This window comes from Somniosus microcephalus, chromosome 19, assembly GCF_052327205.1.
Source record: "Somniosus microcephalus isolate GS21.2 chromosome 19, FLI_Smic_1.0, whole genome shotgun sequence".
In the NCBI taxonomy this organism is placed as follows: domain Eukaryota; kingdom Metazoa; phylum Chordata; class Chondrichthyes; order Squaliformes; family Somniosidae; genus Somniosus; species Somniosus microcephalus.
The window spans coordinates 26,741,123-26,768,961 of NC_141005.1; the positions used below are offsets into that span (position 1 = coordinate 26,741,123).

The 27,839-nt window shown below is 44.7% G+C and overlaps 1 protein-coding gene across 1 annotated transcript in view; it reads right to left on the bottom strand.

Annotated features, from left to right (window-relative positions):
• Positions 1-228: 228 nt before the first annotated feature.
• Positions 229-27,839, bottom strand: part of pole (polymerase (DNA directed), epsilon) — a 120,210-nt gene continuing 92,599 nt past the window's right edge. The window contains exons 44-49 of the mRNA XM_085961447.1: positions 21,310-21,441; positions 11,806-11,999; positions 10,492-10,692; positions 6,710-6,835; positions 5,467-5,556; positions 229-5,104 (exon numbers count right to left, since the gene is read on the bottom strand). Of these exons, the coding sequence (XP_085817573.1) occupies positions 4,991-5,104; positions 5,467-5,556; positions 6,710-6,835; positions 10,492-10,692; positions 11,806-11,999; positions 21,310-21,441 (857 nt within the window). The 3' untranslated portion in view covers positions 229-4,990. The remainder of the gene's footprint in view (positions 5,105-5,466; positions 5,557-6,709; positions 6,836-10,491; positions 10,693-11,805; positions 12,000-21,309; positions 21,442-27,839) is intronic.

Below are 27,839 nucleotides of genomic sequence, written 5' to 3' on the forward strand. Positions count from 1 at the left end.
TACCTAAAACGGACAAGGCTGAGTTATTAACCAATATAGACAATTGGCGGCCAATTACCATCGGGCCAATATTGCTCAGATTATTTAATAAAATAATGGAGAGAAGATTGGGAGAGGTAGTAGAGTTGGATCCTCGCCAAAAAGGATTCATTGCAGCTACGCCAGGTTGCAACGAGAACATTGCGATCCTGAAAAATATCATCAAGGGATCGAAAAGAAATAGGAGAGTGTTTGCAGTTGTCTTTATTGATTTGGCTAAAGCCTTTGATACAGTCAGACATAAAATGATCTCCAAATCTCTTGGAAGGATGGGTATGCCCAAAACATTTATTCAACTCATTCAGATTTATACACTAATACTTCTACTGTAGTCGAGGGGGACAGATTCAGTACCGATTCAATACAAATTCACAGGAGTCAAACAGGGAGATCCACTCTCACCAATGCTATTTAATATAACAATGGACCCTCTCCTTCGCACGCTCGAACAAGCGAAGATGGGGGTGAATATGAAATACAATAGGAAGATAATATCATGCTCATCATTGGCATTTGCGGACGATATAGCTGTCCTCAGTGATTCATATAACGGAATGGCAAAGAACATCAAAATTATTCAGGCCTTCTGTGAAAACACTGGATTAACTATTAATGTGAGGAAGACAGCAGGATTCCATTTTATAAATAAAGCGAAGACCTTTATTTACAACCACACTGATAACTGGTGGTTGAATGGGTTCCCAATAAGATATATCCCACCTGGAGAAACGGAAAGCTACCTGGGTGCACAAATAGATCCGTGGTCCGGTATTGCACAGGATGGATGGGCTGACAAACTGGAGGGGTGGATAACGAGTCTTGGGCAGGCCAAACTTAAGCCCACCCAAAAGTTTGAGATACATAAGACTTTTGTTATTCCGAGATTATATTATCATCTCACCCTTTCAGAGGCGTCCCAGAACACCCTGACTCAGCTTGATAGAACAATCAAAAGGGGAGTTAAAAATATCCTACATTTACCTGCAGACATAACGGACGGTGTCTTATACTCAGCCAGGAGGGACGGTGGTTTATGCCTGCCTAAGTTAGAAGTCCTTATACCATCCGCCATCATTAGGAAACTCGAATCGATGGAGAATTCTAATGATGTAGTAATCAGGGACTCCTTAGAGTTCTGTGGCGAGAGCAGCACCGATTCCATATTGAGGTTAAGGGAGATCAAAGTGCTCAAGGAAATAGAGGAATTCGTAAAAAAGGGAGCAAATTCAGCCACTATAGGCAGTGACTCTCCCACAGTACCAGAGTCAGCGATTGAGCTGAGGTGGGCACCTGTGCAACTCCAAACTAAAAGAACAAAATCTAGGAAGAGATATGAAAAATGGCGGTTGCGGGAATTTGAGAGGTGGGCGGATCTCCCAGTCCAGGGAAATGGAATTACATACTTTAGAAACGATAGAATATCCAATAGTTGGATTAACCCATTTCATAATATGAAACAGTCATGCTTCATTAAAGGAATTCTGCTCAGGTGTAATCTGTACCCAACAAGATATACTCTGTCATATGGTAGACCCAATGCAATAAAAACATGCAGGAGATGTAATAATGTTAATGAGACTTTGGCGCATATTTCAGGCCGATGTTATGCAGTGAAGAATACAAGAATAAAAAGACACAATAAGATAGTGGAGAGGTTGAAAGATCATGTGTCGAAATATGGCTGGATAACATTCGTGGAGCCCAGGTTAATTGACAATGAGGGGAAAATATGGAAGCCTGATCTAAACTTCAAGAAAGGATCGGTAGTTGGTGTGGTAGATGTTACCGTTAGATGGGAGGACAACAGCATGTCGTTAGAAAAAGCCTGGAGTGAAAAGTGCGATAAATACAGTCATCTACAACAAGAAGTTCTCTGTTTAACAAAAGGAACATCCGTTAGCTTCTTCGGTTTGGTCATAGGTGCTAGAGGCAAATGGTTTAACAAGAATAACTCATTGATGGAATTTCTACAGAGAGAAACATATAACATTTGCTAAGGATATCTCTAGGCTTACGGTACTGTTAACCCTTGAAATTCTACAGATATTCAATGACATGTGATTTGGTGTAGGATCTGCATTCCAGAAAATTCACAGGACTTCGATTGGCAAAATGTGTATGTGGTGGCTATGTGATGAAACAGGATGGATCCAGTAGAAGGAGAAGGTTTCCCTGGCGTGTTCAATGGATCCGATTACAGTTTTAACTTTGTTTTTAAATATTAATGTCAGCAAGAGTCAACTGCAACAGGTCATGACCTGTATATCACGGGTTGTGGTGTAGTTTGGATGGACTTTTCCCTGTGGACGAGCCATGTTAATACTCGAAATATACATTTGACAATGGACTTTCGGGCCCCGAATGTTACAAATAGTCACTAATAAATCCAATGCTGAATTCAGGAGAAACTTCTTTATCCAGAGAGTGGAACTCACTACCACAAGGACTAGTTCAGGAATAGCATAGATGCATTTAATGGGAAGCGAGATAAAACACATGAAGGAGAAAGGAATAGAAGGATATGTTGATGGGGTTAAAAGAAAGGTGGGAGGAGGCTCATGCGGTCCGATTAGCCTGTTTCTGTGCTGTAAATATTATGTAATACTACGCTGCCGCTGTGTACCACTGTTCATTAGTACACAAGTTAAACACAAACCAACCTGAAAGAGTGAGGGTGTCCCAAAGTACCACAGAAGTGTCAATATTTTTATTTGTATTACACTGAAAAATATTCACACAATTTCAGCACAAAGTTCAGTTACAGTGGGGAAAAAAAGGTTTGCTCTTCAGATTGTTTAACTGCAGCACTTTTTGCAGTAAACAACCCTAAACAAAACTGCCAAAACAAAACAAATTGAATTTATAATCATAACCAACTAGCTCTCTGCAGATTTCTGCACCAAGTATTCAAACAAAAATAGGAACAGTTTGGAAACACATCAAGAACAAACAACACCCTCAATAAGACCCTGTGAAGAACAGTAACCCTTTTCCTTCAAACCCTTATGTAGGGATTATCCTGCCCCAAACACTCGTAGCCAAGTATAATATACCTAGTTAAACTGCAAATTGGTGGATTTGAAACCAGAACATGAATTGAAAAGGTAGTGATAGATTTGGTTGATTTATGAATGAATGAAGACAAACTCTGCTCAGTCAGGTTGGAATGCCAACACAGTCAAAACAGCAAATCATGCCAGTAACAGGGATTAATTATCCTCCTCCTGTAGTGACTGCACAAAGCTTCCAGCAATCATACATTAAAAAGATCAGACAAAAAAAATAACAATTCTGCCCAAACATTAGGACATGTGCCATAAAATATTTTTTTTCAGTTCAAATGTAACCCAATTCCACCAACTCGTCTTTCTTCCCATCATCTTCAGTTGAATATGACAGTGGCGGAGGCCCAGATGCATAGGCCTATTAACACTAGCCTACATTATTGTTAAACACAATCAGCCAACTTAAAAAAAAATTGCAGTTGCATCATTTTTCCTTACTTTAGCCTCACATTTAAGGTGGTTTTTCCAGCTCATGTCCTGCAAGATTGGAGGGGTGGGCCATTAACTGCTTCCTCAACTCATTAAAATGTTTGACCTTTAAGAAACTGAAGGTTAAAAAATAGTTAAGAAAGACCACTACACAGGTTACAACTACCTATACAGACAGAGCCAACAGCTTCCAATCTGATTAATTAAATAATTGTGCTGCACAAACAAATCGACCAAGCACCATTTGCTTGTTAGCCTATGCTGGTGTAGACACTCATGGCCTAATTTAGTCTGGTTACGTGGATCAATTAGAACATCCTAACCTCTTGTATACTAAATTATTCAATTTTATTTACAAGTTTTTTTTTTAAAGTTAAAAAAAATTTGTATACTTTCATGGCTTTGTGGTGAAAAATACATTTGTGAATATGCTTTCACAGGTTGAATGACAGAATCATTTTAAAGTACAATTTAAATCTACAATATCACCAATTAGAATACTGGATAATTCCACTGATGCTGTCATTTGTCAGGGGTCTACCGTAAGAGTTTTCTTTTGATATCTCACATACAATGCATGGTTCAGAGATAAAAATCAGCTGATGATATTCAGTACATACAATACTTACAACTAGCACAAGGGCACACATGGAGTAGTTATAATCTACACCGTTTGGAAGTTCCCCCCATCAGCTCCTCCATGCGATGCAGGACTGCTCCATGATCATTTTATAAACCTGCATTAAGCATTTGGGAAAGGAGGAATAACTTCTGTGAACATTGGTCAAAACTCTCCGAAATTCCCCCAAATGGCTACAGACCCAGTATTTCCACAGAAGGCCTCCATAAAATTCTACGTACTGCATAAATTAGACACAACATATACCAGGGACAGAATTCAAGACTAGAACTTAATTCTAAAGGTACAAGTGGAGCTTCTAAATTGCTTGAGCTTAATCGGAACAGTTTATGACACTTCAACCCTTTTGCATACATTACAATACTACATTGTAATCCCCTCTCAGTAGTGTAGTACTACACATAGATAAGAATAAGTACGGATCTGAATTGGAAGTTATTGAACAAAGTTACTAAGTTAATTTACTAGCATCCAAGCTTGAATAAATCAGGGAGCATTTCGAGATGGATGATGTTCATTCTTTCAAGAAACCCGTCTCACCATCCAACAGTGCCACAGAGAGGGTAATTTTGCCACTATTGAAGAACTTGCTATGCTTGAATTGTCCCATCCCAATCAGCTGATTGCTACCAAGACCCATGTCATCCACCAGAATGGAGGAATGCTGGGATGTGCAGCATCTGCTGGGTTCAGAGAAACCGATTTAAACAGCCCTTCCATGTAGAAAGGGTTAACTCTGTATGCACCTACAAACAGCGATGTCCATAATTTCATTCAAGTAGTACACATGTTATACATCTTGTTAATTCTTTCGTCTTCATGGCCTCAAGTGTGTATTCATCCTAAACATCCAATCAACAGTCTCCAACAGGAAGGGCATGTTGTAGTGTCTGGCAATATTCCTGAATACCTGGATTTGCTCCATAAATCCCTATATACACACACAAAAAAAACAAAATGCATGCATTAGATCAGTCTTTTATTTTACTTAGCATATAAACACAAGAGGGACTGTGATGCAGTTGAAAATTCAGCTTTTTTGGGGGGGATGGGAGAATGCAGTGATGGGGAAGAAGGGGCCATAGATGCTAAATTAAAAGTCTGGAGATTCTCAATACAATTTCTAGCTATTCTAAGATTTTTCTGAAAATTGAGAAAAAAAACGAAGCAGATAAGTAACAATAGGGGGAAAAAAAGTAATTATTTTCTACCAAAATCAGATAAAACTTCTGACAGTGATGTACAACTTTTATCCAAATATGCCAAAATATGTTGGTATGGAATGAAATATACCTTCACAGAAATGGTCAAATTGAAGTCCCGGGCACAACTACAGTAGATAGGCATGTTGGCTTCTTTGATGCCTTTACATTTTGAACAAATCTATAGAAACAAAAAGGAAATTCAATCTTGTCCAACAGTTCTTTCTTAGCACACTAATAGGGAAGATGTGGTAGTTAATTATTTAGTTTACACAGATTAACAACGGCATTAAAATAACACACAAGGGAATTCAACACAAAAGTGTTAAGCAGTGCAATCAATTGAAACACACAGGTTTCCTAGTGAAACCCACAATAAACACAGCTTTCCCCCGCATCACCACCACTAAGAAACTGTACCAGGGTGGGGAGGTGGGGTCGCAGCTCAGAAATTACTGAACGAGTTGGGAAAAGTATCCAAGTGGGCAGAATAATGGCAAATGAAATTTAATACAGACAAATGTAGGGTACTGAACATAAAGTAAGAAAAAAGGCCACACATATAATCGAGGAATGGTGTTGAAAAAGTTAAGGACGAGTTAAAAAAGACTTAGAAGTCTCAGTAGATTTGACGGTCAACATGTCCAACCGATGCACAGCAACTGATAATGTTGTACTACATAGCCAAAATAGTGGAATGGAAGATCAGAGGAAGTTCTGATCAACTGTATATTGCTCTGGTCAGATCACACTGTACTGTGCCCACTTCTGGTCACCAAGACACAAGTGAGACATTCAAGTATTGGAAGTAGTGCGATGTTCTTCAATATTCAAAGGAGTTCATTTGCTTCTAACAGAAATTTGACTTGCCCAATTTGGTGCCCTTCTTCCTATTTGGGCATCAGGGCACAGATCTATATCCTGGCACTTTGGCACATATTTTTTTAACTTGGAGCAAAAAGTAAGATGCAATTTCTAAGTCTGAATGCTTTTAAGATTCCATCTCTCTTCTGTGCCGAATTGCTTAAAAATATTCCCCAAACCTGCATTCTAAACTGGTTCTTTAGGGCTAAAATCATTGTTAGACCCAAGATTCTGGCACTAGGTTTTCATTCAGATTCCCAGGTCTATTATTCAAGAATACTGTACAATGTCAAAATGAAAGAATAATTATTTATAAAATATGTTAGTGACATCTGGTCATAAATCCGCAACACTGCCCGTCTTCCTTAATAAGGTGGGTGTGGATCCCGTATGTGGTATAGCTAGAATAAAGGGGATATAGCAATGGCTCAGCCACGTGCTGCTTAAAGTATTAGAATGTGTCAACGTACCAAATCTTGGAGTGTATAGGCCATCATTTTCTTCTTCAGTGCTTCTACTAGTGCCATTTCTATGGAATCAGAGTCATATTCAGTCTGGCAATTAGTGCAACACCACTTTGGTAACACCGTGCCGTCCTGCCAAAAATACAAAGAGTTAGAATCACTGTCTGCAACTTTCCGGCGTTAAACCCTAAAACACAAGCAACAAGAGCTAAAGCAACTATATACATAAAGCACGTGATTATATTGCACAAAGCAGTGCCCAAAGAAAATTGAAATTTTAATTTTAAAAAAGCATGGAAGCGAGACGGAATCTTTAAAGCATTTAAAATTAGAATATTAAAATGGAGAAAAGACGTGCCAAAGTGCCAGCATATTGGTCTGTGCACAATAAACTCAAAGAAAGGTTTCAATCATTAAAATGTATTTATACTTAAGCCCTACCCATGTTTTGTACAAAGCAGCATGTTTAGAAAAGAGCTGTACTCCTGTCCTCGTGTAGTAACTGTGACGGTTACTTTACTACAGAAGCAGTTCCTTTTTTAAAAAATTCATTAGAATTCATTCTTGGGTTATGGGAGTCACCAGCAATGGCCAGCATTTATTGCCCATCCCTAATTGCCCTTGGGAAGGTGGTGGTGAGCCGCCTTCTTGAACTGCTACAGTCCATGCGGTGAAGGTACTCCCACAGTGCTGTTAGGTAGGGAGTTCCAGAATTTTGACTCCGCGACGCCGAAGGTATGGCGATATATGTCCAAGTCAGGATGGTGTCTGACGGAGGGGAATTTGGAGGTGATGGTGTTCCCATGCGCTTGCTGCCCTTGTCCTTCTAGGTGGCAGAGGTCATGGATTTGGGAGATGCTGCTGATGAAGCCTTGACAAGTGGTTGTACTGCATCCTGTAGATAGTACACACTGCAGACATGGTGCGCCAGTGGTGGATGTTTCAGGTGGTGGCTGGCCCGCTGATCAAATGGACTGCTTTGTCCTGGATGGTGTTGAGCTTCTTGAGTGTTGCAGCTGCACCGATCCAGGCAAGTGGAGAGTATTCCATCACTATTCACAATCTACATCAATGATTTGGATGAGGGAACCAAATGTAATATATCCAAGTTTGTTGATGATACAAAGCTGGGTGGGAATGCAAGTTGTGAGGAGGAAAGAGGCTTCAGGGGGATATAGACAGGCTAAGTGAGTGGGCAAGAACATGGCAAATGGAACATCATGTGGAGAAATGTGAAGTTATTCACTCTGGTAGGAAAAATAGAAAAGCAGAGTATTTTTTAAATGGTGAGCGATTGGGAAATGTTGGTGTTCAGGGGGACCTGGGTGTCCTTGTACATGAATCACTGAAAGTTAACAGCAATTAGGAAAGCAAATGGTATGTGGGCCTTTATTACAAGAGGATTTGAGTATAAGAGTAAAGATGTCTTACTGCAATTATATAGGGCCCTGGTGAGACCACACCTGGAGTATTGTGTACAGTTTTGGTCGTCTTACCCAAGGAAGGATAGACTTGCCATAGAGGGAGTGCAACAAAGGTTCACCAGACTGATTCCGGAGATGGGGGATTGTCCTATGAGGAGAGATTGAGTAGACTAGGCTTATATTCTCTGGAGTTTAGAAGAATGAGGTGTGATCTCATTGAAACATACAAAATTCTTACAGGGCTTGACAGGGTAGATGCAGGGAGGAGGTTTCCCCTGGCTGAGGAGTCTAGAACCAGGGGTCACAGTCTCAGAATAAGTGGTCGGCCATTTAGGACTGAGATGAGGAGGAATTTCTTCACTCAGGGGGTGGTGAATCTTTGGAATTCTCTACCCCAGAGGGCTGGAGGCTCAGTCATTGAGTATATTCAAGACAGATATCAATAGATTTTTGGATATTAAGGGAATCCAGGGATATGGGGATAGTGCAGGAAAGTGGAGATGAGGTAGATGATCTTATTGAATGGTGGAACATGCTCAAAGGGGCCAAATGGCCTACTCCTGCTCCCATTTCTTATGTTCTTATCACACTCCTGACTTGTGCCTTGTAAGTGGTGGAGAAGCTTTGGGGGAGTCAGAAGGTGAGCCACTTACTGCAGAATTCCCAGCCTCTGACCTGTTCTAGTGGCATTGGCATTTATGTGGCTGGTTCTGCAAAGTTTCTGTTCAATGGTGACCCCCCAGGATGTTGATGGTGGGGGATTTGGTGATGGTAATGGGAGGTGGTTAGACTTTCTCTTGTTAGGGATGGTCATTACCTGGCACTTATGTAGCACGAATGTTACTTGCCACTTATCAGCCCTAACCTGGATGTTGTCCAAGTCTTGCCACATGTGGGCAAGGACTGCTTTATTATCTGATGAATTTCAAATGGAGCTGAATACTGTGCAATTATCAGTGAACAACCCCAAATCTGACCTTATTATGAAGGGAAGGTCACTAATGAAGCAGATGAAGATTGTTGGGCTAAGGATGCTGCCCTGAGGAACTCCTGCAACGATGTCGTGGGGCTGTGATGACTGGCCTCCAACAACGACAACCATCTTTCTTTGTGCTAGGTATAACTCCAGCCACTGTAGTGTTTACTCCCTGATCACCATTTACTTCAGTTAGGTCGAATGCGGCCTTGATGTTAAGGGCAGTCACTCTCGCTTCACCTCTGGAATGCAGCTCTTTTGTCCATATTTGGACCAAGGCTGTAATGAGATCTGGAGCCAAGTGGTTCTGGTGGAACCCAAACTGAGCATCAGTGAGCTGGTTATTGGTGAGTAAGTGCCACTTGATAGCACTGTTGACAGCTCATTTCATCACCTTGCTGCAGATTGTGAGTAGGCCATATTAAAAACACCTTTGAAGGTGGCAGGGCAAGTTGATAAAGCTGTTAAAAATGCACAGGATTTTTGGCTTTATAAAGAGGCAAAAGCAAGAGAGTTATGCAAAACCTTTATAAATCTCTGGTTAGGTCTCAGCTGGAATACTTTAGGAAAGATGTCAAGGCCTTGGAGAGGGTGCAGAGGAGATTATACCAGGGATGAATGTCTTAAGTTGTATGGAGAGACTGGAGAAGTTGAGATTGTTCTCCTCAGAGCAGACAAGGTTAAGGAGCGATTTAATAGAGGTGTTCAAAATTATGAAGGAATTTGATAGAAGCAGTTTCTCCTTATTTACTCTCAGACAGGAGGGTCAATAATCAGAGGACTCAAATTTAAGATAATTGGCAAAGGAAACAGAGGGGAGATGAGAATTTTTTTTACTCAGCGAGTAGTTATGATCCGGAATAAACTGCCTGAAAGAGTGGTGGAAGCAAATTCAATAGTAACTTTCAAAGAGAATTGGATATACACTTGGAATAGAAACAGTTGCAGGGCTATGGGGAAAGAGCAAGGGATTAGGATGAATTGGATAGCTCTTTCAAAGAGCCGACACATACACAATGGGCTGAATGGACTCCTTCTGTATGATTCTATGAATTTCATCAACACTGATGGCCACTGGATGACTTTTCCATATCTTTTTATTTTGATTTAATTTTTTTATACAAGTAATGAGCACAGAATATTCCATGTAAAAAGCAACTTTTCAATAAAATAGGGCCTAATAAAGTTGATTCTTTACTTCTGGCAATACAACATTGCTCAGTGCACACTTTGCACTACATTACACACACTGATAGTTCAGAAATGTCTGAAAAGCGAATAATCCATTTCCTCAAATGTTCACAACTGGATATGTCAAGATCAGACTCACAGCTGCCTGCTTGCTGAAACACAACAGCGCCAGAAATTATGAATCACTCCATACCTACCTGCAAGATAGAAGGGTCTTTGCAAAGGTCCAGGTCTCGGCAGAAGTTGCAATTCCTGCAGATAATCTCAGGTAGTATGTAGGACTGGCAGGGATCTTTAAACTGGGCTTCTTCAGAGAATTCACCTACGTCAATTAAACGTAGAAGATCCCGCTTCAACTTGTTAACCTGATTGGTTATGTTCGAATCCAAAGACAAGATCTATTTGAAGACAAGAGTGCACTGCAACAGGGTGTTTGTCTAATGTACATAAACAGCAAATAGGATTTACTTTTTTAATATGAGCAATAATATTTGCGCAAACTTTATGCTATAAAAGTGAAGGCTGCGAATGGGATATTTTCTATTTCATGTGCCCAGTGACATCATGCATCCCTCAGTCAAGAATAGCAGGACTAGACACGCCTACCACAAGCCTAAACAATATTACATTATCAATAAAATGTTAAAGATAAAGTTTGTACTGAAATCTAAGTGTCAGCCATGGCTCAGTGGTAGCATTCTTGCTACTGACTCAGAAGATTGTGGGTTCAAGACACCCTGAGATTTGAGCACATAATGGAGGTTGACACCTCAATGCAATACTGAGGGAGTGCAGCACTGTCAGAGGTGCTGTTTTTCAGACGCAACGTTAAACTGAGGCCCCATCTGCCCTCTCCGGTGAATGTGTAAGATCCTAGGGCACTATTCGAAGAGGAGTTGGGGAGTTCTCCAGGTGTCATGGTCAACATTTATTCTCAACCAACACGAATAAAAGCATATTATCTGGTCATTTATCACGTGGCTGTTTGTAGGACCTTGCTGCATGCAAATTGGCTGCTGCTTTTACCTACATTACAACAGTGACTATATTTCAAATATACTTCATTGGCTTCAAGTAGGATTTCACATTACTAAGTTATTCCAAAACAAAAATAATACAAATTCTAAAAAACAAACTAAGACAACCTTATTAAAGCACAAATGTGTGCCAAGTTTTGCTCTGTGGAAAAATGTGTTTCTCAGTGGTATCTCCTAGGAACCGAGATTGATCAAATCCATCAAATATAGGACTGATCAAGATAGCTGGCATTCTTTTAAATTGATTTAAGTAATACATCTGAAAGGACAGTTGTAACATTGCACCAGACATCCACCCCTCCACCCAGAGCATAAATACCCTTCTTCCTTTGCAGGTGACTGAATTTGAACCTGGATTTCAGAAGTGAAAGTGCAGTTTTCTAACATTAGACTTCCCCTCCCAACAGCCCCATTCCAAAACAGTAAATCCTAAATACTATTATGCTGGTAAATTTACAGCTCCGTTTGCCTCACCTTACAGACCGATTTGATGAATTCCAGTGCTGGGTTGTTGAATGGAAGATAGGAGCCTGGCAGAACTGGGAACATTTCAGAGGGTTCAGTGGAGTGTCTATTGCCGCTCACCTTCTTCTGAATCTTCTGAGTGATGGTGAAGAAGTTTTGTGTGAGCTCATTAGACACGTACTCCTGAGAGAAGGTGATCATTCCTGCAGAATTAAAAGAGAGAAAAGTGAAACTTATATATAGTTACATGGAGTCGACAGCACAGAAACAGGCCATTCGGCCCAACTGGTCTATGCCAGTGTTTATGCTCCACGTGAGCCTCCTCCCACCACGCCTTATCTCACCCTATCAACATATCCTTCTGTTCCTTTCTCACTCATGTGCATATTTAGCTTCCCCTTAAATGCATCTATGCAATTCACCTCAACTATTCCTCTGGTAGAAAGTTCCACATTCTCATCACTCTTGGGCAAAGAGGTTTCTCGCGAATTCCCTATTGGATTTATTGGTGACTATCTTATACTTACGACCCCTAGTTTTATTATATTAGATCATGGCTGATCTGCACCGCAACCCAGTTTACCCACCTTTCACGACCTCGGGTCGTTCCAAAGCGCTTTACAACCAATGTAGTATTTTTTGAAGTGTAGTCAAATGTAGGAAACACGGCAGCCAAATTGCTCACAAGGTCCCACAAACAGCACTGTGATAATGACCAGATAATATATTTTAAAGTGATGTTGGTTGAGGGATAGACATTGGATAAGACACCAGAGAGAACTCCCCTACTCTTCTTCAAAATAGTGCCATGAAATCTTTTACGTCCAGCGGAGAGGGCAGATGGGGCCTCAGTTTAACGTCTCATCTGAAAGACCTCGGACAATGCAGCACACCTTCAGTATTGCACTGGAGTGTCAGCCTGGATTTTGCGCTCAATTCTCTGGAGTGGGACGACAACTTGTATTTATATATCGTTTTTAACGCAGTAAAACGTCCCAAGGCGCTGCACAGGAGTATTTTAAGACAAAGAATTTGACACCAAGCCACATAAGGAGAAATTATGGCAGGTGATCAAAAGCTTGGTCAAAGAGGTAGGTTTTAAGGAGCGTCTTAAAGGAGGAAAGAGGTTTAGGCAGGGAATTCGAGAGCTTAGGGCCTAGGCAACAGAAGGCACGGCCACCAATGGTTGAGCGATTATAATCAGGGATCCTCAAGAGGGCAGAATTAGAGGAGCGCAGATATCTCGGGGGAGTTGTGGGGCTGAAGGAGATTACAGAGATAGGAAGGGGCGAGGCCATGGAGGGATTTGAAAACAAGGATGAGAATTTTGAAATCGAGGCATTGCTTAACCGGGAGCCAATGTAGGTCAGCGAGCACAGGGGTGATGGGTGAACGGGACTTGGTGCGAGTTAGGACACGGGCAGAGAGATTTGGATGACCTCAAGTTTACGTAAGGTAGAATGTGGGAGCCCAGCCAGGAGTGCGTTGGAATAGTAAAGTCTAGAGGTAACAAAGGCTTGGATGAGGGTTTCAGCAGCGGATGAGCTGAGGCAAAGGCGGAGACAGGCGATGTTACGGAGGTGGAAATAGGCGGTCTTAGTTATGCTGCGGATGTGTGGTTGGAAGCTCATTTCAGGGTCAAATATGACACCAAGGTTGCGAACAGGGTGGTTCAGCCTCAGACAGATGTTAGGGAGAGGGATGGAGTCAGTGGCTAGGGAACGGTGTTTCTGGCGGGGACAGAAAACAATGGCTTCGGTCTTCCCAATATTTAATTGCAGAAAGTTTCTGCTCATCCAGAACTGTATGTCGGACGAGCAGTCTGACAATTTAGAGACCATGGAGGGGTCGAGAGAAGAGGTAGTGAGATAGAGCTGGGTGTCGTCAGCGTACATGTGGAAACTGATGATGTGTTTTTGGATGATGTCGCCAAGGGGTAACATGTAAATGAGAAATAGGAGGGGGCCAAGGATAGATCCTTGGGGGACACCAGAGGTAACGACGTGGGAGCGGAGAGAGAAGCCGTTGCAGATGATTCTCTGGCTATAATTATAGATAGATAAGAATGGATCCAGGCGAGTGCAGTCGCAACCCAACTGGACGACGGTGGAGAGGCGTTGGAGAAGGATGGAGTGGTCAACTGTGTCAAAGGCGGCAGACAAGTCAAGAAGGATGAGGGATAGTTTACCTTTGTCACGGTCACAAAGGATGTCACTTGACACTGTGACGAGAGCCGTTTCGGTACTGTGGCAGTGGTGGAAACCTGGAGGGATTCAAAGATGGAATTGAGGGAAAGATGGGCACAGATTTGGGAGGCGACAAGACTTTCAAGAACTTTGGAGAGTTTGGTCTCAGGATTAGCAGACATCGTGGAGGCGGAGCAGCGAGGCGAGGCCCAGTCGAGGCAGCCGGGAGTCGAGTCGAGTCGGAGCAGCGAGGCAAGGCAGCCTAAACAGGCTCCACAGGCAACATTCCAAGGGGAGGTCAGAATTCAAAAGTGACATCACAGCCAAGCTGGTAGGTGATTGGCTGGTTGGTGAGTACTTTTCCTTCCCTTTTAAACCTTTATAAGTTGGTAAGTTCAATTAAATATAGGTGTGATATTCATCATCTAGAATCGGGGCAGAGGGTATTTAAAAATAATAATAATAAATTTAATTAATTACATAGAATGGGAGAGCAGGTGATGTGTTACTGCTGCAATATGTGGGAGCTGGTGGACACCATTGATGTTCACAGTGATCACATTTGCAGTAAGTGTTGGCTACTCGAGGAACTCCGGTTCCGTGTTGATGAGCTGGAGTCCGAGCTTCAAACACTGCGACACATCAGGGAGAGGGAGAGTTACCTGGACTCTGTGTTCCAGGAAGTAGTCACACCAATTAGATTAACTAATTCAGATGTATTCCGTGGTCAGGGACAGGAGGGTGCGACTATGAGTGAGGCAGGTGCGGGGATCCAGGAGGTAGTGTTGGAGGAGCCGCAGCCCTTGCTCTTGTCCAACAGGTTCGAGGCTCTTACTCCCTGTGAGGATGGGAACAAGGACTGCAGGGAGGATGAGCAACCTGGCCACAGCACCGTGGAACGAGGGGCCATTCAAGTGGGGGGAGTAAAAAGAAATGTTGTAGTGGTAGGGGATAGTATCATTAGGGGATAAATAGGGTTCTTTGCAGCCGAGAGCGAGAGTCCCGAAGGCTGTGTTGCCTGCCCGGTGCCAGGGTTAAGGACATCTCCTCTGGGCTGGAGAGAAACTTGCAGTGGGAGGGGGAGGATCCAGTTGTCGTGGTCCATGTTGGTACCAACGACATAGATAGGACAAGGAAGGAGGTTCTGCTGAGGGAGTATGAGCAGCTAGGGGCCAAATTAAAAAGCAGAACCACAAGGGTAATAATCTCTGGATTACTACCTGAGCCATGAGTAAATTTGGCTAGGGTAAATAAAATCAGAGAGTTAAATGCGTGGCTCAAAGACTGGTGTGGGAGAAATGGGTTTTGCTTCTTGGGACACTGGCACCAGTACTGGGACGGGAGAGAGCTGTTCCGTTGGGACGGACTTCACTTGACCAGTGCTGGGACTAGAATCCTGGCGAATCGAATAACTAGGGCTGTAGAGAGGGCTTTAAACTAATTAGTGGGGGGGAGGTTTCAAGAGAGCGAAAAATAAAAATGTCAGCAGAGAAGGCAATAGAGCAAGGTAGCAGTGGGGGAATTAAAAACCAGAGTGTGTCAGGAAGGGACAGAATGTATAAAGATAAATATAGAGTAGTAAAGGGGGTAAAAGCAGGAATAAATTGTCACAAAACATATTTAAAAGTTCTTTATCTGAATGCACGCAGCATTCGTAACAAAATAGACGAGTTGACGGTACAAATAACTACACGAGTATAATCTGGTGGCCATTACAGAAACATGGCTGCAAGGTGACCATGACTGGGAACTAAACATCCAGGGGTATTTGACAATTAGGAAGGACAGACAGGAAGGAAAGGGAGGTGGGGTGGCTATGTTAATAAAGGATGGAATCACTGCAATAGTGAGAAATGATATTGGGTCAAAGGATCAGGATAATGAAACAGTTTGGGTGGAGATAAGGAATAATAAGGGGAAAAAGTCACTAGTGGGCGTAGTCTATAGGCCTCCTAACAGATGCAACTCTGTTGGTCGAAGTATAAATCAGGAAAGAGTTGGGGCTTGTAATAAGGGAACAGCTATAATCATGGGGGATTTTAACTTTCTTATTGACTGGACAAATCAAATTGGACAGGGCAGCCTCGAGGAAGAGTTCATAGAGTGCATTAGGGACGGGTTCCTTGAGCAGTATGTAACTGAACCAACCAGGGGGCAGGCAATCTTAGATCTGGTCCTGTGTAATGAGACAGGATGAATAAAAAATGTCCTAGTAAAGGATCCCCTTGGAATGAGTGACCATAACATGGTTGAATTCCAAATTCAGTTGGAGGGTGAGAGAGTTGGATCTCAAACCAGCGTACTAAGCTTAAATAAAGGAGACTATGAAGGTATGAGAGCAGAGTTGACTAAAGTGGACTGGGAAAATAGATTAAGGTGTAAGACGGTACATGAACAGTAGTGTACATTCAAGGAGATATTTCACAACTTTCAAGAAAAATATATTCCAGTGAGGAAAAAGGGGCGTAAAAGAAAAGACAGCCATCCGTGGCTAAGTAAAGTAATAAAGGATAGTATCCGACTGAAAACAAGGGCATATAAAGTAGCCAAATCTAGTGGGAGGATAGAAGATTGGGAAGCATTTAAAAGCCAGCAAAGAATAACTAAAAGATTAAGAAAGGGAAGATAGATTATGAAAGTAAACTAGCAAAAAATATAAAAACAGATAGCAAGAGTTTCTACAGTTATATAAAAAGAAAAAGGGTGGCTAAAGTGAATGTTGGTCCCTTAGAGGACGAGACCGGGAAATTAGTGGTGGGGAACATGGAGATGGCAGAAACGCTGCACAAATATTTTGTATCAGTCTTTACAGTAGAGGACACTAAAAATATCCCAACACTGGACAAACAGGGGGCTATGGGGGGGGGGGGGGGGGAGGAGCTAAACACGATTAAAATCATTAAGGAGGTGGTACTCGGTAAGATAATGGGACTAAAGGCAGATAAATCCCCTGGACCTGATGGCTTACATCCTAGGGTCTTGAGAGAAGTAGCGGTAGGGATTGTGGATGCATTGGTGGTAATTTTCCAAAACTCCCTGGATTCAGGAAAGGTCCCAGCAGATTGGAAAACTGCTAATGTAATGCCCTTACTAAAAAAGGGAGGCAGACAAAAGGCTGGAAACTATAGACCAGTTAGCCTAACATCTGTGGTTGGTAAAATGTTGGAGTCCATTATTAAGGAAGCAGTAACAGGACATTTGGATAAGCATAATTTAATCGGACAGAGTCAGCATGGTTTTACGAAGGGGAAGTCATGTTTGACAAATTTGTTCGAATTCTTTGAGGACGTAACAAACAGGGTGGATAAAGGGGAACCAGTGGATGTGGTGTATTTGGACTTCCAAAAGGCATTTGACAAGGTGCCACACAAAAGATTACTGCACAAGATAAAAAAATCACAGGATTGGGGGTAATATACTGGCATGGATGGAAGATTGGCTATCTAACAGAAAACAGAGAGTTGGGATAAATGGCTCATTCTCTGGTTGGCAATCAGTAACTAGTGGTGTTCCGCAGGGGTCAGTGCTGTGACCCCAACTCTTTACAATCTATATTAATGATTTGGAGGAAGGGACCGAGTGCAATGTATCCAAGTTTGTCGACGATACAAAGATAGGAGGGAAAGCAGTGAGCGAGGAGGACATAAAAAACCTGCAAAAGGCTAAGTGAGTGGGCAAAAATTTGGCAGATGGAATATAATGTTGGAAAGTGTGAGGTTATGCACTTTGGCAGAAAAAATCAAAGAGCAAGTTATTATCTAAATGGAGAGAAACTGCAAAGTGTTACAGTACAAAGGGATCTGGGGGTCCTGGTGCATGAAACACAGAAGGTTAGTATGCAGGTACAGCAGGTGATCAGGAAGGCCAATGGAATCTTGGCTTTTATTGCAAGGGGGATGGAGTATAAAAGCAGGGAAGTCTTGCTGAAGTTATACAGGGTACTGGTGAGGCCACACCTGGAATACTGTGTACAGTTTTGGTTTCCATATTTAAGAAAAGATATACTTGCTCTCGAGGCAGTTCAGAGAAGGTTCACTCGGTTGATTCCGGAGATGAGGGGGTTGACTTATGAGGAAAGGTCGAGTAGGTTGGGCCTCTGCTCATTGGAATTCAGAAGAATGAGAGGCGATCTTATCAAAACATATAAGATTGTGAGGGGGCTTGATCGGGTGGATGCGGTGAGGATGTTTCCACTGATGGGTGAGACTAGAACTAGGGGGCATAATCTTAGAATAAAGGGCTGCCCTTTCAAAACTGAGATGAGGAGAAACTTCTTCACTCAGAGGGTAGTAAATCTATGGAATTTGCTACCTCAGAGAGTTGTGGAAGCTGCGACATTAAATAAATTTAAAATGGAGATAGACAGTTTCCTAGCTGATAAGGGAATAATGGGTTAAAGGGAGAGGGCAGGGAAGTGGACGTGAGTCTAAGTTCAGATCAGCCATGATCCTATTGAATGGCGGAGCAGGCCCGAGGGGCCGTATGGCCTACTCCTGCTCCTACTTCTTATGTTCTTATGAAAGGGAGGTTGGAGATGGGGCGGTAGTTTTCAAGGATGGAGGGGTCAAGAGTTGTTTTTTCTTTTTGAGAGGGATGATGATGGCAGATTTGAGGGAGAGGGTGACAGTACCCGAGGAGAAAGAACTGCTAACAATGTCAGCTAACATGGGAGCCAGAAAAGTAAGTTGGGTGGTCAGCAGCTAGTGGGAATAGGGTCGAGGGAGCAGGAAGTGGGCCTCATGGACAAGATGAGCGCGGAGAGGTCATGAGGGGAGATCGGAGGGAAACTGGGGAACGATGCAAGTTCAGGGCTAGGGCAGGGGGGAACCTTAGAGGAAGTTTGGCCCAGTGGGAAGGAAGGGGAGGTGACAGAGGCAGCAGAACGGATGGTCTCAATCTTAGAGAGAAAGAAGTCCATGAGCTCCTTACACTTGTTGTCGGGGGTGAGGGTGGAGGAGACAGGGGAGAGGGGTTTAAGAAGATGCTTAGCAGTAGAGAATAGGAGCCGGGGTTTTTCTTTACATTGCAGAATGATTCTGGAATAGGGAGTAATTTTGGCATACTATAGCAGGACCCAATAATACTTTATGTGGTCCAGCCAGATCTGGTGGTGAATGGCTAAACCAGTTGTCCGTCATATCCATTCACGTCTGCGTCCCTTGGACTTAAGGGAGCGAAGATGAGGGCCGTACCAGAGGGAACGGCCAGGGTGTGAGAGAGAGAGAGAGAGAGAGAGAGAGAGAGAGAGAGCGCAATTGTTTTAATAGGGACTAGGGTATGAAAGGTGGTGGTGAGGGTGTGGTTGAGCAGATCGGTAGCTGCAGAAATGTCATGGTGAATGGAGGGCCAAAGGCTGGACAGTTGGGATTTCATAAGTGCAGCAGTAAGAGAGTTGGGAGTTTTTTTTCCAGGGGCGGACACAGTAGGAAGTAGAGTTGGGGGCAGGGTGGAAGTGCGATGTGGGTGGAGAGCGATACGAGGAAGTGTCAGTTGGAAGATGATGAGATTGGCAAGATTTGGCCCCAGTGGGCACGCTGGGCAGGAAGGTTAGCGAGAGAGTAGGATGGGACAGAGTTGGGGTTGCTGCTGGTAAGGCGGCAGCGATGAGTGCCTCGATGAGAGGGAAGCTGTAGGCTTATCTCAGAGGGAGTCAAGCCTGAAATGGTGGCAGGGGAGTAGGAAGGTTGAAGAGTAATGAAGGATTGGAGTAGGGATTTGGAAGGGTAGAGTCTCCAAGAGAGGAGAGATGAAAGGAGCCATGATGACAGGAGAGAGCAGTCAGAGAGGGAGAGAGAGAAAAGGAAGAGGGGGAAAAGGTGGAAAAGTATTGAATGGCTCGGGTCCGGATCAGCAACCAAAGTGCGCGAATGGACACGGGAAAAGCTCAGGTTACAGAGGCCTGTTTAAATGTAATAATTAATGGAATACATATTTCCTGGTAGCAGGGAATAGATTGGAGACAATCGTCGGGAGACCAGGGTCAAAGTCAGAGGTCCCATGGAAGGACAAAGCCGACGCAAGCAGGATGGAGCCGGTACAGAGCATCGATGAACCACTGTCCAAAGCAGGTGAGTGAAGGGTAGAGTTTTCAAGGATGGAGGTTGTTGCCATAGGAATGAGAGTCGGTAGCGGTGCAGGAAGATGATGGCTAAATTGACACAAGTTGGAGGTCACCGTAGAAAAAGTAAAACCACAAGCCAGTGACCAGCAGCTGCTACTTACAAGCCAGCAGAGCTGAAAAACCAGTAGAACCAGTTCAGCAGAGACACAGCTGCAGTTTAAAAGGTAAAAATCTTTTAGCAGCAGAGATAGAGACACAGCAGGTAAATCTTACAGTGTAATCCAATGCAGAAACAGTGTAATCCAGTGTAGTCCAAAGCAGAAACATAGTCTAGATGTCCAGAGAAGTCCAGGAGATTGGAAACCAATTTGACAAAAGAATTCTGCAGCATAAGACTTGAAGCGACTGAAAAGCAGAGCAGTGCCACAGCTGCCGAGTCAAACTGTGTAGTCAACAAAGTCCTATTTGTGAGGAATCCAGTGGTGGAGGGCAAGTTTCAGCAGAGTTCTGGCAGTTGAAAGAGCTCAGTGAGAACAAAGACACACTGGGGGATGGGCAGTGGACTCTGCAGGGGGAGCTTTAAACTTGTAGTTTGGGCTGAAGTGCCTTCACTATCAGAGGCAGGGTGTCTTAAGCAATGGAAGAAAGGAGATTGGTGGAAGAAAGGGCAAAGGATGGCAATGGAGGAACACGGATACAGTTGAAGAGAAGAGCAGCTCAGAAAGGAGCTTCCAGCCCAGGAGCCATCTTGAATGTCTTGAAGCCACAATCTTCTGACTCAGAAGCGAGAGTGCTACCACTTAGCCATGCCCGATACTGACAATTGAGGGCTGGTGGGGTGGAAACCATGAGAATATGAAAAGCACTATGGTTACTGTCTGAAAATAGTGTTTATCTGCACGGAAACACAGTCAAAAATAGCTTATTACTGCAATAGCTACAGCTTGTAGAAAATGTCCTTCTCAGCTTTTCAAGTGACACAACCCATAATTTTTCAGCTATTTAAAAACTCATTCTAAAGTGTGTAGAAAAAAAGCAACAGTATTGATTGTTAAAAATTGTTCTCGTTTAAGAATTAATCTATTGAATAAGTTGCAACTGGTTCAATTTATTTTACATTTCTGATATGTGACACAAAGAAATTCTTTTTGCATTTTCCATAGGCCAATCCTTCAAAATGATTTCAAAAACAGAAGAAATATAATGAATGGTATGAAAACTAGCGGTTGGCTCTGAACACTACTTTCCGCACTTTTAATTTCTCACCTGCTAAAGTGCCAGTTTCTCCTGCCGGCTCCTGCGAGATCTGGCTGGCTTCTCGTCGTTTGATAGGAGTACACCCTGGGGCATTACGTCTCAGTTCCTCCTTCATGCTGTGGTATACAGCTACAATATAAGCTGAAAGATTTCAATGTGCTGAGTACATGAAACAGCATAAATAAATTCACTGACAGTAGATGACTTGCGTGGATACTTGGGGATTATGAATTTTATTTTAGCGAGGCGGGGGGGGTCGTGCAGAAAAGTCAGTTACAACAATATTAACATTAACTGCCCAAAATTAATTTTCTCTGTCTCTATTCTGCTAACTGGTAATTTGCTGTATTTTCTGAGAAATGAAATAACTTCCCTCCTTCTCCACAGGTTCACCTGTCCCACACACTAAATCACTAGAAAAAGGCAAGGAAGAGATCCATGTCTAATTTTCTACCGATATCACTCTGCAACTCATTTTAAGAAGTGCGACAATAGTGACTGCCAACTTTCCTCATTCAATATAATAGCAAAATACTGCGGATGCTGGAAATCTAAAATAACAGAAAACGCTGGAAAAACTCAGCAGGCCAGGCAGCATTCATGGAGAGAGAAACAGTTAACGTTTCAGGTCTGGGACCCTTCATCAGAACTGGAAAAAGCTGGATATGTAACAGATATTAAGCAGGTGCAGAGACAGGAGGGGAGGAAGGAATATACTGTGCTTTCCTCATTCAATGCTTGGATGGGATCCAAAATGCATCATACAAAGAATCGCATTTGTAAATAAATGGCTGAGGGATGGCGGGGAGGTAAGAGAAAGGTGGAAAGATATCTTAAAACTTTTAAGAGCATCCACCACACTGCAAGTGCTATGAACAAAAAAGGTATGCTGCTTTTTTTCAGACCTGGAAAGCTAAAACAAAGGAGGTGTAAATTGCTCAAACGCTGCACCATTCGCAATGTTCTTTTCTAACATGCATAATGTGACGCTCAGTGAAAATCAATTAGAATGTTCTGTTCCACAATTTTCAGCTCACTTCCAATTGCAATGGAAAACTGTCTGAAACGTAAAATATTTCATGCTCTCATTACTTTTAACTTGCCATAATTTAACAGACGGTTAAGTAACAGTTGCCTTGTCATAGATAACTGTAAATCTGGTTTAAAAACTAGTCAAGCAGTAAACAATGCACAAACACCTGGCGATCTGCAAACTCCTTTACAAAATAACACTATTCTAACTGACCACAGGATCTATTCAAACCATTCGCACACATGGAGTAAACAGCAGCAACTTGCAGTTATGTAGCACCTTTAATCGTGAAAAATGTTCAATGATGCTCACAGAAGTGGAAGGAAAAAAATAGAAACAGGATTCTTGATGCCGATTACTATCCATGACCCCTGCTGGAAATGTGCATGTGGAAGACTGAGGGCAGGTTTGGGCTGAACTATAATGTCCCCGGTGCCTACTGATACGCACTGTCTAGGCCTACACAAAGATAAACCACTTGGCCTAGCAAGTCACTCAGTTGTCAAGGTGATGGCTCACCACCACCTGCTCAAGGGCAATTAGGGATGGGCAATAAAGGCTGCCTTTGCCAGCGACACCCACAGCCGCTGAATGAAAAAAAAGAATCAGCACCTTCAGGCAAGAAGTGGTAAAAAGTGAACTTTATTAATATATGCAAGAAAAGCCATGTTACTCTGAAGTTCTAATGAGAGTGTTCCTGAGGAATGACTAGGGAGAAGTCTTTGACTTTGCATCAGAAGGTTATTTGCCCCATCCCAGTTGTGTCTGTGATGAGATTTTTTTCTTTCCACCAGTTTGAACTTGTGCCCTTGTCCTACTTTCAGTTTAGCCTTTTTGCATTTTGTGGTTAAAACTGACGAGTCTGATGATGCAAATTTTGAACTTTGATAGCCAAACCAGTTCAAGAAACCCTCCGCCCAAAAGAACTTGGGTTTCGTATCGAAAGCCTGAACGCTCATCACTAAAGCAAGTGCATGATGAGCAAAGAGGTTATTCACAGACTGCACTCACTTTCCTGATTAGAGCTCCACATTGCAGATTAACTAGAGCCCCATAACCTCAGATTATCAATCACTGGTGGCATTGGTGCAGTAAACACCAACGTAACTGAGGCATCTGGCTGCCGATGACCCAGCGCAGGTTTGTCTTCGGATCTTTTGTTTCTTTAACAAACTTGTGTTTTAACACTGAATTCAGACTGGGTTTAGGCTCAGCAAGGGAGATAGACTACTGCAAGCTACAAGCTGACAAATCGGTAAAAATTAAAAAATGTTGCCAATGTTTCTTGATAAGTAACATTTTAAAATTAATTTGGTGTGACTGTACTGTTATAAAATCTTTGCTCTAAATTCAGGCGTCACTGTTAGCAAAGGCAATTCGATTAAAATGTAATATTCATGAATAATTTATTGTACTGAATGTTTATACTGTTGTGTGATGTCTGGGTATGCTTTTTAAAAATACACACCTTGATGTTTAACCTGTTGTTCCTGTGAGTCTGCCTGTAAACAACAGGACTTGCCTGGATCTGCAAGGCTCGTTAACTCTCATTAGTTGCACAACTTGGCTGGTTGCTGTGGCAAGCAGGAATGATATTCACCTCTATTCATGTTGTTGCAAACACCAGATAAAAAAAAGAGGATTCTTGTGATGCGCTATCAATTACTCATAAAAGACTGAGAGTTAGAAGAGTAACTAAAGGCTTTTATTAACAACAGAATGGAGGTCTGCCTCGCGTGGTCGACCGGTCCATGATGCTAAGGGCTGGGGAGCAGTCACCTTTATACTAGGACCTGTGGGAGGAGTCAGCCGAGGCATGTCCAGGCATGTACACAGTGGAATACAAACAGGACAAACAGGAATACAAACAGTGGTTTACCACATTCACCCCTTGTTTAAAATTGAGTCCGGCGGGGTGAAGTGTATTAAAAGTTAGTGTATTGGAGTCTCTCCGGAGGTCTTGTCTGCCGCTGTGATCTGCGTGGCGACGGCAGGGGTAGTGAAGTTTCCGGCGTCGAGTCCAGCGTAGGCTGTGGCACAGGCGTGTCGTCCTCGTAGATGTCGAGCGGGTCGCGGGGCCCAGGCCTGCCGTCTGCTGGGGCTGGATATCGGATCGTGGGGGGGGGTGGTAGTGGGTAGTGGGTTACTGCGGCCCCCGAGGGTGCAAGGTCTCTTATGGAGACTGTGTCCTCCCGCCCGTCCGGGTATGCGATGTAAGCATACTGGGGGTTGGCGTGGAGGAGGTCGACCCTCTCGACCAGGGGGTCCGTTTTATGGGTCCTCACGTGTCTTCTCAGTAGGACCGGCCCTGGGGACGTCAGCCATGGCGGTAGCGATGTCCCCGATGTGGACTTCCTTGGGAAGACAAACATTTTCTCATGAGGGGTGGCGTTAGTGGCAGTGCAGAGCAGTGACCGAATAGAGTGGAGCGCATCGGGGAGCACATCCTGCCAGCGGGAGGTTGGAAGGCCCCTAGACTTTAAGGCTAGCAGGGCGGCCTTCCAAACTGTCGCATTTTCTCTTTCCACCTGTCCGTTCCCCCGGGGGTTGTAACTGGTGGTCCTGCTTGTGGCAATACCCCTAGTTAGCAGGTACTGACGGAGTTCGTCGCTCATAAACGATGAGCCCCGGTCGCTATGGATATAGCTGGGGAAGCCGAACAGGGTGAAGAGGTTGTTCAGACATTTAATGACCGTGGCACTGGTCATGTCCGGGCAGGGGAAGGCGAACGGGAAACGGGAGTACTCATCAATAATATTGAGGAAGTACACATTGCGGTCGGAGGAGGGGAGAGGCCCTTTAAAATCGACGCTCAGGCGCTCGAAGGGGCGAGTGGCTTTTATCAGGTGGGCCCTGTCTGGTCTATAAAAGTGCGGTTTGCACTCAGCGCAGACTTGGCAGTTCCTGGTCATGGTCCTGACCTCCTCAATAGAGTAAGGCAGGTTGCGGGCCTTGATGAGGTGGAAGAACCTGGTGACCCCCGGGTGGCAGAGGTCATTGTGGAGGGCCCGCAGTCTATCGATCTGCGCGCTGGCGCAGGTGCCACGCGATAGCGCATCCGGGGGTTCATTTAGCTTCCCGGGCCGGTACAAGATCTCGTAGTTGTAGGTGGAAAGTTCGATTCTCCACCTCAAGATCTTGTCATTTTTGATTTTGCCCCTCTGCTTGTTGTTAAACATAAAAGCAACTGAACGCTGGTCAGTGAGCAGGGTAAATCGTTTTCCGGCCAGGTAGTGCCTCCAATGACGCACAGCCTCCACAATCGCCTGGGCCTCCTTCTCAACAGCGGAGTGTCTGGTCTCCGGGCCTTGGAGGGTTCGTGAAAAGAAAGCCACGGGTCTCCCCGCCTGATTGAGGGTAGCGGCCAGGGCAAAGTCAGACGCGTCGCTTTCCACCTGGAAGGGGATGGATTCGTCCACTGCGTGCATGGTGGCTTTGGCAATGTCCTCCTTGATACGGTGGAAGGCTAAGCGGGCCTCTGCCGTCAAGGGAAAAGAGGTGGACTTGATCAGCGGACGGGCCTTGTCCGCATAGTAGGGGACCCACTGGGCGTAATAGGAGAAAAACCCTAGGCACCTCTTCAGGGCCTTGAGGCAGTGGGGCAGTGGAAGTTCCATAAGGGGACGCATCCGGTCGGGGTCGGGGCCGATGACTCCGTGTTCCACAACACAGCCAAGGATGGCGAGGCGGTTTGTGCGGAATATGCACTTCTCCTTGTTATATGTCAGGTTTAGGAGTTGGGCGGTGCGGAGGAATTTTTCGAGGTTTGCGTCATGGTCCTGCAAGTCACGGCCGCAGATGGTCACATTGTCCAGATATGGGAAAGTGGCCTGCAACGCATTTTGATCTACCATCCGGTCCATCTCCCTTTGGAAGACGGAGACCCCGTTGGTGACGCCAAAGGGAACCCTAAGGAAGTGATAGAGGCGGCCGTTTGCCTCAAAGGCAGTGTACTGGCGGTCCTCAGGGCGGATGGGGAGCTGGTGGTACGCTGATTTCAGGTCAATGGTCGAGAAGACGCGGTACTGCGCGATCTGGTTGACCATATCAGCTATACGGGGGAGTGGGTAGGCGTCCAGCAGGGTGTAGCGATTTATTGTCTGGCTGTAGTCGATGACCAGGCGCTGCTTCTCGCCGGTCTTAACGACCACAACCTGGGCTCGCCAGGGGCTGGTGCTGCCCTCAATAATCCCTTCTTTCAGGAGCCGCTCCACTTCGGTTTTAATGAAAACCCTGTCCCCGGCACTGTATCGCCTGCTCTTTGTGGCGATGGGCTTACAGTCGGGGGTGAGGTTAGCAAACAGTTGGGGGGGGGGGTGACTCGGAGTGTGGAGAGGTTGCACCTGGTGCGCGGCGGGCAGTTTGGAAGCTGCTGGCTGTGGACTGTGAGTGGGGGTAGGGGTCCACCGTACGCCATCGTAACACTTTTAAGGTGGCACTGAAAATCTAACCCCAGCAGGACGGCAGCGCAGAGGTCAGGCAGGACCAGAAGTTTAAAATGATCGTACACGGTCCCGTCTACTACGAGTGTCACCACGCAGTAGCCGCCGATGTCCGCCGACTGGGACTCGGAGGCCATAGAAATCCGCTGGTGCGCAGGCAGGACTGGGAGAGAGCAACGCCGCACCGTGTCGGGGTGGATGAAGCTCTCCGTGCTCCCAGAGTCAAAAAGGCAGATTGTATCGTGACCATTTACCTTAATGTCCATTGTGGAACTGGCCAGTTGGTGCGGTCTCGCTTGGTCCAGTGTAACGGATGCCAGCGTAGGGGTCGGTGTGTCGCTGCGGGTATCAGATGAGGCGGTGTCGGGGGCCTGCTGCGTCCCGGCTGTCGTCCAAGATGGCGGCGTCCATGATCCCCATGTGGCTGGAGGCGTCCAAAATGGCTGCTGTACCGGTGATTCGCACATGGCCGGGGAGGTCCAAGATGGCGGCCCGCATGGCCCACACGCGGCGCTGCTGGGGTTCGGGGTGGCTTTGGCCCTGCAGACGCTAGCGTAGTGTCCCTTCTTCCCGCAGCCCGAGCAGATCGCGTTTTTCGCCGGGCAGCGCGCTCTGGGGTGTTTTGCCTGGCCACAGAAGTAGCATTTCTGGCCTTGGGGCACTGCTGTCTGGCCTTGGGACACTGCTGCGGTAGTTGGGCCGTTGTTGGGGTGTGGCTGGGGTGGCACGGCGCTATGAGGCGGTCCTACCGTGTCCCAGGCTGTCATTCCCCGCGGCGTCCACGGTGCAGAGGAGTAGGCATCCATGCCCTGGTAGGCTGCATCCAACGATAGTGCGAGTTCAGAGGCCTTGTTGAGGTCGAGGTTACTCTGCTCCAACAGTCGCTGTCGGGTGTAATTGGATCTGTGGCCCGCTACAAAAGCGTCCCGGATAAGTTCCTCTGTGTACACGGCGGCCTTTACATCCTTACAACCACAGGCCCGGCCAAGCACAGGCAGTGCCTGAAGGTATTCCACGGTCGATTCCCCAGGTTGTTGTTTACGACTCCCCAGGAGGTGCCTGGC